Consider the following 13,248-nt stretch of genomic DNA (forward strand, 5'->3'; position numbering starts at 1 on the left):
AGAGAGGCGTGTAGTGCCTGATTTAGCGCTCCAATCACCTCCAGGGGCGATAGAAGCCAAGTTTGCAGTCGGAGGCAATAATTAGCGCAAGGCGCTAAACTTTGCGCCCGGCTGATAACTGCGCCCCAAACGGGGCGATACTGAATTTCTCCCCAATAGTGTCTTCCACGGCCTCAGGACATCCCAAAGCACTTTACAGCCAATTAAGTACTTTTGAAGTGTAGTCACTGTTGTAATGTAGTAAACACGGCAGCCAATTTCTGCACAGGGTTGAGGAGCTGAATGACCTATTTCTGTTCCTATGCCCCTCAAAGGTCCCTGCTATATCCTTGGAAGTGGTATTCCTAGAGAAACCAGAAGGACCTTAAAGAAATGTCTAAGGGGGTGGAACCCAACTTCTCCCCAGCCCCAAGCACTTCTCCCAACGTTTTTGGCCTCTTGGGTGGGGAGGGGCTTCCTAGATGTGCCCCCAGACTGCCATGGTCATCGTGTGACCACCCCTCCTCCCCAACCCCATAAGCTTTGGCAGAATCTGGGTAGGGCACAACTTCACACATACAGAAAAATGATTCACACAACTGATTTTCTATGCCTTTCTTTCTGGATTTGTTTATATGTGCTTTTTAAAAAATAATTCTTGTACATCTGTCATTTGTTAGTTTTGAAGAAAGGTACAATCTCAAAATGTCAGCTGCCTGTTTTCTCCACAGATGCTGTGTGTTTCCAGCTTGTTTGCTTTTAATTTATTTTATTCTTCTAAGGTTGGGGTAAAGACAGATGTTGTAGCACAGTAAAGGGAGCTTTACTCTACAGTTGATTCTGATTTCATGCTCCCATTGGGAGTCCCGCATACTGGCAGTGCATAACAGAAATTTGGATCCATACTGAGCATGATACGTAATTTAAGAGGTCAAAGGGTACTTGAGTTTCCAATTTGTCCTTCCGGCGGATGAGGCTCCTCGTCGACAGTGCAAAGTTAGAAAATTACCCCTGAAATGTCGTCTTGTAGTCTACTGTATAAACCATCCAAACTAAACAGGGACTTACAATATCATCCTTGTCTTCCCATTCCAGCTCAGAGAGGTCAACACTCTTGTAATTGGGTTTTCTCCTCCTTTTTCCTTCTTCATACTTGAAAAAAACAGAAGGTTAACTGTTATCTACTAAATTTTGTATACATACATTTCCCCCACCCTTGAGTTCAGAACAATTAGATACAAAATAATGAAAACACAAGAACGATTATAAGGAATTGACATCTTTATAATTGTTTGTGACTCAAGTAGTTTACAATCAACCGATGAGCAGGTCCATGCACTTAATGCGCTACACACTGCATTTTGCGGCAAAGAAATGGGCCACTGTTCAGGAGGCTGCACTGGTGCCCAGTGTAAGACACATTAGAGGTCAGAAACTTCGGTAAGTTGGTCTCAGACTGGATTTCATTGTTACCTCACTGGCACATTCCTCAACGATGAAAAATTGGAGCATTGCCGTGGCTTCACCTGCTGAAGTAGCTTCTTAAAGCTGGCTATCAGTTTGAAAAGCTGTTTTAAAAGTTGTAGGGCTGGATTTCCCTCAACTCACCCAGGAGGGTCAGGTGGGACTTCTACCGTCAAGAGGGAGCCCTCCACTGTCAATGGAGAAAAGACAGGTGGGCTAGTGGGACACCCTCTGCAGTACCTGAAAAGATGAGAGCTCCTTTAAAGGGGCAGAAAAACCTGAAGATTGGCCTCAAAATTGTATTTCAAGCCTAAGACAGGGCCAAGGTCTAAAACCAGGTACATTTTTGGGGCCTGAAATCTGGCAGAGGTATCCACTACTTGGCCCCCTCCCTCCGAGGGGAGTTCAAATGGCGTCCCATCGCTGCCCCAGGAACTACCAACATCAATCTTCTGTTAGTCCCTGGGCTCATCAGTAGTAGGAGTAGAAGACAAGGTAATTCAGTGGTTTACTGGGCATCATCTCCCCACTGTTATTTACATGTGGTGGGGTCATTGGCCAATGGCTTGAAACTTGTAGGAAAGTTAAGGCAGGAATTCAACAATAGGCCCTCCCATCCAATTTTATGCCACTATACCACCTGATTGGGTTCCGGTGATGAATATAATCTGCCAGTGTCTCCCTGTTAAACTTCAACCTCATGTTGGGTGCTCAGCAGACACCCAACGAGGGAAGTCTCCCCCACAGTGTTCTTGTATGCTGTACGTCCAGTCCCTCAGTGATTGCTGTTGAAAAGTTTTATATAGGCCACGTAATATAAAAAATGTAGGTTCACCATCACTTTCTTTCCACAGCCCTCTTACTGTTATTCTGGAGATCAGACTCCTCTCAACAAATAATCTGCTCTGACCACCTTCCACTGCACCCTCCATTCTTAACCTCAAACACCAATGCAAGGGGCTCATCTACTTGTGTCCAAAATGGAAAACATCTGCTGCCCCCTCCTAGCACCTACCTTCCCCTTACTACACAGTCTCCATCTCCTCCCATGCCTGCACAGTCACGTCTGGTGTAATCCAGAGTTCCATCCTTGGCTGCTTCTCCATCATTTACATTGTCATCTGCTACATTGGCCACATGACTGTTGTCACCATTACCAACAATATCTCCAACATAAATACCTGGATGAGCCAAAACTTCCTCCAGCTTAATGATTACAAAACCAAACCAGTCCTCTTTGGCTCCCATACACATCTACATGCCTCTGGCCTCAACTCCGTCTCCCCCGTGACTGCCACCTTTGGCTTAGCCCAGAGGTGTGGAACCTTGATGTATTGTTGAAGCCCAAGGCCAGCTTCGTCCCCTACATCTGATCTGTCACTAAGACCATTTTCTTTCACCTCTGCAGCATCATTGGCTTCTGATCCATCTCCCATTCTGTCGACGAAACTTAAACCATGCTTTCATCACCACCCACTTGGACCTCTCCAATGCTCTTTTTGCTGGCCTCCCCACTACTACGTAAATTATAAATCATCCAGAATGCCACAACCTATGCCCTCATGTACATTAAGATCCATGTCCTAATCAGCTCTGTCCTTTCCAAGCTCCACTAGCTTCCCATGTCCTGGAGAATTGCCTTTAAGATTCTTTAAGACCTTTAAATCCTTCCAGTCTCATCCCTCCTTACTTCTATGACCTCTTCCACTGGATTCCCTGTGCACATTATCCAACACTCCTGCTTCTCATTCACCACTCCCAGAGGCACAGTGCCGTGCCCTCTAGAACTTCTTACATCAGTATCTCCATCAAGACACTTTATTATCTTCTTCAAAAACCTGCCATAGAGCCTCCTCTTCAATTGTCCTTATGCCCTTTCAACCCTTTTCCTTGCCTTCTGACCCCCATTTTGATAGCCAATCCCCATTTGATAAGTCTCTTTGACCATGATGGCCTGTTTCTGTGCTGTAAATACTTTGTAATACTTTATAATGAGCACTATGGAAATGCAAGTTGTTGTTATTCTTACTCAAAAAAAGCCACGGTAATGGCTGATGGAGGAATGGAAATGTCACACTAGTATCATACGGAGCATTCTTTGGAGATGAATGTTTAGTTGCATTATAGGACAGTGCAAACTGTCGATAAACAGTCACTCTTTGAAATATATATTTACAATGGCAGCAGCTACTTGCAATATGTGCTCTCCTAACCTTTCCTCACTAACATTGTAGTAACTAGGCTAATGCCTAGCAGTTGCATGTTAAGAGAGACTCAAACTTACAATCTTAAAACATGGAGAGCTGCCTCCAAAAGCCAATATAAAAGTAGAATAGAATTCTGTTTTCTTTGTTCTGCATTCCATAACATAAACACATTTTTGCAGTGCACAGACTATTATATTTTTATATAAGATATAGACATAAGACATAAGACATAAGGAGCAGGAGTAGGTCATTTGGCCCCTGGAACCTGCGCCGCCATTCAATAAGATCATGGCTGATCTGATCTTGGCCTCAACTCCACTTCCCTGCCCATTCCCATAACCCTTGACTCCCTTATCGTTCAAAAATCTGTCTATCTCCACCTTAAATATATTCAATGACCCAGCCTCCACAGCTCTCTGGGGAAGAGAATTCCAAAGATTCACGACCCTCTGAGAGAAGAAATTCCTCATTTCCGATTTAAAGGGGTTTCCCCTTATTCTGAAATTATGCCCCCTAGTTCTAGATTCCCCCACAAGGGGAAACATCCTCTCTGCATCTACCCTGTCAAGCCCCTTCAGAATCTTATATGTTTCAATAAGATCACCTCTCATTCTTCTAAACTCCAATGAGTATAGGCCCAACCTGCTCAACCTTTCTCAATAAGACAACCCCTTCATCTCTGGAATCAACGTCGTGAACCTTCTCTGAACTGCCTCTAATGCAAGTATATCCTTCCTTAAATAAGGAGACCAAAACTGTACGCAGTACTCCAGGTGTGGTCTCACCAGTGCCCTGTACAGTTGTAACAGGACTTCCCTACTTTTATACTCCATTCCCTTTGCAATAAAAGCCAACACTCCATTTGCCTTTCTAATTACTTGCTGTACCTATGTGCTAACCTTTTGTGATCCATGTACAAGGACCCCCAGATCCCTCTGTACTTCAGCATTTTGTAATCTCTCCCCATTTAAATAATAATTTGCTTTTTTATTTTTCCTACCAAAGTGGATAACCTTGCATTTTCCCACATTAAACTCCATCTGCCAGATTTTTGTCCACCCACTTAGCCTATCTATATCACTTTGGAGATTCTTTGCGTCCTCCACACAATTTGCTTTCCCACCTATCTTTGTATCATCAGCAAATTTGGCTACATTACACTCAGTCCCTTCATCCAAGTCATTAATATAGATTGTAAATAGTTGAGGCCCCAGCACTGATCCCTGCGGCACCCCACTAGTTACAGTTTGCCAACCTGAAAATGACCCATTTATCCCGACTCTCTGTTTTCTGTTAGTCAATCCTCTATCCATGCTAATATATTACCCCCAATCCCGTGAGCTCTTATCTTGGGTAGTAACCTTTTATGTGGCACCTTATCGAATGCCTTCTGGAAATCCAAATACATGAGATCTACTGGTTCCCCTTTATCCACCCTGCTCGTTACATCCTCAAAGAACTCCAGCAAATTTGTCAAACATGATTTCCCTTTCATAAAACCATGCTGACGCTGCTTGACTATATTATGATTTTCTAAATGTCCTGCTATCACTTCCTTAATGATGGGCTCCAGCATTTTCCCAATGACAGATGTTAGGCTAACTGGTCGATAGTTGCCTGCTTTATGTCTCCCTCCTTTCTTAAATAGGGGTGTTACATTTGTAGTTTTTCAGTCTGCTGGGACCACTCCAGATTCCAGGGAATTTTGGTAGATTACAACCAATGCATCCACTATCTCTGCAGCCACCTCTTTTAAGACTCTAGGATGCAGGCCATCGGGTCCAGGGGACTTGTCCACCTTTAATCCCATTATTCTTTCTCGTGATTTTTTAAAGTCCCCCCGCCCCCACCACCACATAGCCCCTCGATTATCCATTATTGGGATGCTTTTAGTGTCTGCTACCATGAAGACCGATGCAAAATATTTGTTCAAAGTCTCCGCTATTTCCCTGTTTCCCATTATTAATTCCCCAATCTCATCCTCTAGGGGACCAACGTTTACTTTAGCTACTCTCTTCCTTTTATATACCTGTAGAAGCTCTTACTATCTGTTTTTATATTTCTTGCGAGCTTACTCTCCTAAGTTATCTTCTATCATTTTTTTAGTTGTCCTTTGCTAGTTTAAAAAAATTTCCCAATCCTCTGGCCTTCCACTATTCTTCGCAACATTGTATGCTTTTGTTTTCAATTTGATACCATCCTTTACTTCCTTAGTTAGCCACGGATGGTTAATCCTTCTCTTAGAGTCTTTCTTTTTCACTGGAATATATCTTTGCTGAGAGTTATGAAATATCTCCTTAAATGTTTGCCATTGCTTTCCTACAGTCTTACCCTGTAATATATTTTCCCAGTCCACTTTAACCAAGTCTGCCTTCACACCTTTGTAATTACCTTTATTTAAGTTCAGGACACTGGGGCAGGCTTGATGGAGCAGGTGGTCTTTTCTTGTCTGTCAATTTCAGATGTTTGTATATTCTATGTACTTTACACTGCTGTGCCACAATGTTGCAATCTCAGGACAGGGAGAGGAGGCAGTATTACCAGCATCTCCACTAGAACACAAAACTGCTGCTGCAGACTGACATATACCCATTGGACCATCAGAAGCCACCACCAACCACTGGACATGTGAGTGGCAAATAAATGTTTTAATATTGTAAAATCTGTGCCAAAATTGCACTTACATTTACATTTTTATGATTTCAAAATAGGGGTGAAAATTCTGAACTATTGTGAGGTTTTGGGCATTTAAAGGAAAAGTAACCGTAAAATAGGAGTGCCATTTATTCACTAAATTGTACAGTGTCTTTTTTAAGTTGCATATTGTCTTGCCACAACCTCCACATTGTCATGATGCTACAGAAATATGTAACATAACACAGAAGATAACAATAGGTGGGCCTTTTGCTCCTTGGTTTTAGAAAACTATGGCCCAGATTTTATGGGGCCAATGACTGCCTATAGAATCATAGCATGGCTACAGCACATAAGGAGGCCATTCATCCTGTTGAGCCCGTGCCGGCTCTCTAAAAGAGCACTTCAGCTAGTCCCACTCCCCTGCCCTTTCCCCGTAGCCCTGCAAATTTTTTCCCTTCAGGTACTTATACAACTCCCTTTTGAAAACCACGATTGAGACTGCCTCCACCACCCTTTCAGGCATTGCATTCCAGATCCTAACCACTCGCTGCGTAAAAACGTTTTTCCTCATGTCGCCTTTGGTTCGTTTTTCCTCATGTCGCCTTTGGTTCTTATGCCAATCACCTTAAATCTGTGTCCTCTGGTTCTCGACCCTTCTGCCAATCGGAACACAGTTTCTCTCTATCTACTCTGTCTAGACCCCTCATGATTTTGAATACCTCTATCAAATCTCCTCTCAACCTTCTCTGCTTCAAGGAGAACAACCCCAGCTTCTCTAGTCCATCCACTTAACAGAAGTCCCTCATCCCTGGAACCATTCTTGTAAATCTTTTCTGCACCCTCTCTAAGGGGTCGATTTTCAGTGTGCCGTAAGGTGGGCTTTTAGGCGTGCGGGGGGCTAAAATCCCGAATTCGGGGGTCCCAACAACATCCCGCCCAAAACCCGCCTCCACGTAAGTTTCAAAGGAGGCAGGTACCCGCCCTGCACTGGGACCCAAGGTGGGAAGGGATTAGTGCCAATTAACTGCCTGTTAACAGGTAGTTAACAGGCAGTTTTTAGCCTAATCCCTATTTTGAAGGGTGTCGTGTGGGATTCCCGACGGCTCCAAACCACGCCAGGTTAGAGTTGTCGGGTTGAAGGACTTGGAGGGGTCGAGATGTCAGTGTTCAGGTGAGCGATGGATGCATGAGTGCAAAGTTAAGTGTGTTTGGTGTGTCTAAAGTGTGTAAAGAAGTTTAAATTACCTGTACTTACCTTCACAGCCTTCCTTCCTCTAGGCTTCGGGAGTCCATCATTCAGCCAGCACAGAAAGCAGAATGGCCGCGAGCTGTCAAAAGTGACAGCCTGCAGCTTTCAGTGCTGGCTAGATTTCTGACTGAGTCTGTGTAGAAGGACTCATGTTGGAAGTAAGACTGTTAGTGTTTGACAGCTTCAAACAGCTGTGAAACACTGATATTTCATCTGTCAACACGTCTTGACAGATAACATTTCAGTCTGTGACGTCACCTGTTGCCGGGTGGCCCTTAATTGGCCTGCTGAGCCCGCTGGGCGGGCTCAACAAGGTCAATCAAGGGAAAATCACGTGGATTGGCTGGACGTCGATGGAGGCGGGACTAAAACCCGAAAGTTGTAGTCCCGCCTCCTTCCCGACCTCTGAATGAAAATCCAGCCCCAAGACCTTCACATCCTTCCTAAAGTGCGGTGCCCAGAATTGGACACAATACTCCAGTTGGGGCCGAACCACTGCTTTATAAAGGTTCATCATAACTTCCTTGCTTTTGTACTCTATATAGGGCTCAACTTTAACAGCCCTGAGGAGGCGGGTTTGGAGGCGTGTCAGGTGCTAAAATCAGAAAAAATGGCTTCAGATACCCAACCTGCCCCCACACAATTTTCGTGAGTGTCTGTTCAGCTGCTCCCAAACTGACCCGACTCCAACCGGTGGGACAGGTAGTTAAGGCAGTTAAGAGCCTGTTAACTGCCCTGATAATCCTATGTTGATAGAGGTTTCCCATTTTCGTGCGGAACAGTCCTGCTGCAAGGAGACGAGTTGGTGGCGGACATGATCTGTAGTCATTTGTGGTGCAGAACTTTAAAAGCGCTCCTGTAATATGGCTGGCATTCAAATGCAACAACTTCGTTGTTGGCGGTTTGGGGTAACATTTTGCAAACCTACTGACCTTGTGACTGGTCAAGCTGACACACATCTGCTGTTTGAACTGATTGGGAATAATTTCAGGCCACTTTGAGTGTGCGCTTAAAAGCTTCTTGCCTCAACTGAAATCTATAACAACGGGATGGGAACCATTTACATCCTCTCATCCTGGTGGTCAGATTCGGAGGAAGAGCAGCGCGGCTTAGTGCTGCCGGATGAACAAGTGGCTCAGCACACAGCCTCCTTGGAGGAAGATGAAGAGGACGAGGAAGAGGACGAGGAGGAGGACGGGGAGTGACGCCTTGCGAGGACGGGGAGTGACGCCTTGCGGGGCCGGATGTGGCCAATCCAGCAGCAGGCGACCACATTGCTGGCAGTCAGGCAAGGGATTCACTCATCCATGCCAGATTCACATGAGCTTACACTTCAAACACAGGTGGCTGGCAGATGGAGATGAAGATAAGGTCAAGATTCTTAACACACCATACATCATCTGCCCAATAAATGGTGCTTCCCAATCACTGTCACCACCATCATTATAAATAGAATTAGCCCTGAGCCCTCACTGAGCAAATTCCATTTCCCAGAACATAGGCCAGAACCTCAACTGCTTGCCATCACTTTTGTTTAATGACATCACAAAAGGAGGACACTCGATAATTTACAGCACAATAAAACACCCATGTGACTACTCTTGTGACTATTTGTTTGTTAACTTCCTCTTATGCGTGCTTCTACGTGGCACTTCCCCTGTGGCTTCAGCAGATACAGAGGCACCTTGCTCACTTTGATGCTGCGCCTGCTTAGACGCCTTTGGTGGCCGTCCTCTGGGTTTGGGAGTCTGGGAGGGCTCCTCCACAGTCTGCTCTTCCTATGGCTGTGCAGGGGCTGAGACGGCCATCTCAGTTTGGTGAGGAATCTGGGGCTCTGACCAAGGGCTCCGCAGTGGCATGGTCGTGTGAGCGCTTGGAGAGGAGCCCACACTTGTTGCCTGCCACCAACATCCAGCTCATGGGTCAGCCGCACTTCAGTGCTAGCAAGAGGCTGGAGAGCACCTTGCTGCACATCAAGAGGACCGTGAGGACCCGTCTCTGTACTGGCAGTGCTCATAACAAGGACGTCCATGAAGCTCTGGTGTCCTTCCTCAATAGATGCCCACCTCTCCTCCATTGCAGACAATCTATTTTGAAGAGTCACCATGTTTCCGTTATCTGGCAACTTATGTCCTCCATGGCGGTTGCCACCCTCTCCATGTGGAACGGTCATGTGCCATTGCCTCCACAAAGGCAGTGCTCATGTTAGAGATGGACTCCTCCATTCTCTGCACACTCACAGTTACCCTGGATGCAAACCCTGTCAGAGGCTCCTGCACTTGTTCCTGGAGTTCCAGCACCGCTCTCTTTCTGGATGGCCCCAGAGGCGCAGTGTCTACATGCAGCTGAGCAGAGTTAGGACAGTCGTGCATCCTCCGACGAGGACTCTCCACTGCTGTCGCTGTCTCCACCATCTGCTGATGCTCACTTATGAGCTGTGATACACCTGGTGACAACACGACTCTATCTCGCGAAGGCCCCGCCAAGGTGTGCGTTGGTGCTGGATGCGCTGAGTCCTGGTGATGCTGCTCCCTCAGAGGCTCCAGGTTCCTCTAAGGAGTCGTCCGGCTCTTCCTCCTGGACAGTGGGGAGAGGGGCTCTCAATGGTCCTGTGAGATAGTAAAGGCATGAGTTAGAGATCTGATTTTCTGGTAGCAGACACATCCTTTTGTGCAGCTGATCAGAAGTCAATCTCTATGAGCATCATATGCCATTGTACTCAACCAATTGTAAATGCGAGGGATGAAAATGCATTCTGTCACCAGCTTCCTCAACTGTGACCGTCTCTCCTTCCCCCGCTTCCAGCTCTTCGCCACCTCCCAGGATGTCATGAGCAGCCTCCTCAGCATTTGTTAATGAGGCCAGGGATGGTGTGCCTCCTCCTGTCTTTGATCTCTCCCTCTTATTGTGGGCTAGCTTTTCCTGCAAGGAGGGACACAAGTGGAGTTTCAGCGAGAGTGATGGAGTGAGTGTGAAGAATCCAAAACCTAGAAGCTTAGAGGGAGACCAAGATGGAGTGAGGTGGCAAGAGGAAGCTGCTTCCCTGTGCGTTGTTAGTTGTTGTCATTGCATAACCGTGAGAGTGAGTGTATGATCTGCATTGTAGGATGGTGAAGTGATTCAGTACAGAGAGAGAGCTAGAGAGGTAAGGGTGCAAGGGAAGTAAGGGTAAGGTGGGATGTGGAGGAGCAGGCTGACAATGCAGAGTGCTGGTGATGAGAAGAGAAGGGAAGCAGATTGAAAGTAAGTGAGATGTGATACTCACTTTTGATGTTCGCACAAGATCATTGAAGCGTTTTCGGCACCGGACCCAGGTGCGTATACATCGCGACCTTGCACTTACCTCCTCAGCAATCTCCAGGCAGACTTCCTTTGTCTGCTGAGGAGGCTTCCTCCGGCCATCGGGAGGGAACAGAATCTCCCTGCGTCCTCTTACTCCCTGCACAAGAGTTTGCAGGGAGTCCTCGGTGAATCGGGGAGCAGCCTTGGCTTTCGCAGCACTCATGGTCACCTTGGCCCATTCAAGATGCAGCAGTAACAAGAAATGAGAGGCTGAGGCTACATGGAGCCCTTAAAAACAAGTGCAGCAATGACCTCATCAGTGCAGACCAGCAGTCCCGCTCCTAGTCAATGCAGCAGGCAGCGCACACGACGGGACTAATTGATACAATTAAGGGAAAATGGGGCATCGGGAGCGGCTGAAACCGACAGCGGGTCCGCAGCCCGTCCTCAACCTGCCTCCATTAGTAAAATCGCCCCCATGCCTCTATTTATGAAGCCCAGGCTACTGTATGCTTTTTTTTAAACTGTTTTCTCAACCTGCCTTGCCACCTTCAACGATTTGTGCACATATACCCCCGGTCTCTTCTGTTCATGCACCCCCTTTAGGATTGTACCCTTTAGTTTATATTGCCTCTCCTCGTTCTTCCTACCAAAATCTACCACTTCCCACTTTTCTGCGTTAAATTTCATCTGCCACGTGTCTGCCCATTTCACCAGCCTGTCTATGTCTTCTTGAAGTCTATCACTATCCTCCTCACTGTTCACTCTACTTCCAAGTTTCGTGTCATCTCCGCATTTTGAAATTGTGCCCTGTACACCCACATCCAAGTCATTAATATATATCAAGAAAAGCAGTGGTCCGAATACTGACCCCTGGGGAACACAGCGAACTTGTGATCTGTCAAGTTTCGCATTGACAGACCCTTCGCATCCGCTGCAAAAACACTTTCACTGGGGCAGAGTTGGGCTATTTGCCCAACTACTGCCCAGCGAATGCCCACGAACCCCTTACGCCTGGTAAAAGCAGACGCAAGGCCTTAATTTACCAGCGTAAGGGTTAAAATAAATGTTCAAATACAATTTTTAAAATGATTAAAAAATACACGTACATTTAAATTTAGTTTAGGTAAATTTTGGCCCGTTTTAAAATGTTTAAATTTATTTTTCAAAATATAAATTTTTTATTTTAAATGCTTAATTAAAGGATCTTTTAATTAATTTTGAACATGTGATCATTTATTTTTACTTAAGTGGTGTGAATTCTTATTTATTTGGGGATTTCTATTATGCTCCTGGCGATTCCATATGTAAATGGAATCCCCATAAGCATCATAGGAATCCCCCTTTTTGATTGGTTGATCAGGCCTATGTGATCCCAGGGACGTTTATGAACCGTGTGCGCCCCTGGGCTCCGTGGGCCTTTACGCAGACGTACGCCTACAGACCCAGGACCTGAAGAGTCCGAAGCTCTGGAAACACCAGGTATGTTCAGATTTGTTTTTGTTTCGGAGGCGTATTCTTCTGGTACGCCTCCGACTGCGAATGCAAGGCCTATATATCTTTTTAAATATACTGGTATTTCTGCTGCGGATTGAATGACACGTTGTTTTAACTGATGTATTGGAATGCAATTTAACTGAAACTTGACTCGTGGGCGCCGACAGCTCGCCCTTTACTGAAACTACCCTGTCTGGCCATATTTTCCACCACCTGCCCACCAAAACAACGGCAGCAGCAGTGTAACTCTTATCACCAAGGTTTTTGCTGCACTCACAGCACCAAAAACAATATTCTCTGTGACTGTGACCATGGTGTATTATCCTTCCTTGTCTTCCTCGGCCTCTCTGCAGCCTTCAACACGATTGAATACACCATCCTGCTTAATTCTTTTCTATGCTAGTCTATGTAACCATCCTCTTTCAATGTCTCGCCTCCATTGTCCAGTATGGTAGGACTGCCATTGCTTTGTTCCAGTCTTACTTTTCTGATTGTAGCCAGAATCTATCTAGTTTCTGTTCCCACCCCCGCACCATCACCTTGGGAGTCCCCCAGGGATCCATTCTTAGCCAGCCCCTCTTCATCTACATGCTGCCCCTTGACAACATAATTCATAGACATGCAATCAGTTTCCACATGTACGCTGATGACACCCAGCTCTACCTCTCCATCACCTCTGAAACTCTCCTCTGCCTTTGTGCTGTCAGAATCTTGTAATGGAAGATCTGTAATTTCCTTAAGCTAAACCCCAGGGACCCGGGTTCGAATCCGTCCTCGGGTGACTGTCTGTGTGGAGTTTGCACATTCTCCCCGTGTTTGCGTGGGTTTTCTCCGGGTGCTCCGGTTTCCTCCCACAGTCCAAAGATGTGCGGGTTAGGTTGATTGGCTATGATAAATTGACCCTTAGTGTTAGGGGGATTAAAATATGTGGGG

The 13,248-nt window shown here is 45.9% G+C and overlaps 1 protein-coding gene across 1 annotated transcript in view; it reads right to left on the minus strand.

Moving 5' to 3' along the window:
* cacna2d3a (calcium channel, voltage-dependent, alpha 2/delta subunit 3a) overlaps positions 1 to 13,248 on the minus strand; it is a 1,196,772-nt gene that overhangs the window by 283,005 nt on the left and 900,519 nt on the right. The window contains exon 17 of the mRNA XM_086001643.1: positions 1,048 to 1,131. Within this exon, the coding sequence (XP_085857769.1) occupies positions 1,048 to 1,131 (84 nt within the window). The remainder of the gene's footprint in view (positions 1 to 1,047; positions 1,132 to 13,248) is intronic.

This window comes from Somniosus microcephalus, chromosome 11 (assembly GCF_052327205.1).
Source record: "Somniosus microcephalus isolate GS21.2 chromosome 11, FLI_Smic_1.0, whole genome shotgun sequence".
NCBI lineage: Eukaryota > Metazoa > Chordata > Chondrichthyes > Squaliformes > Somniosidae > Somniosus > Somniosus microcephalus.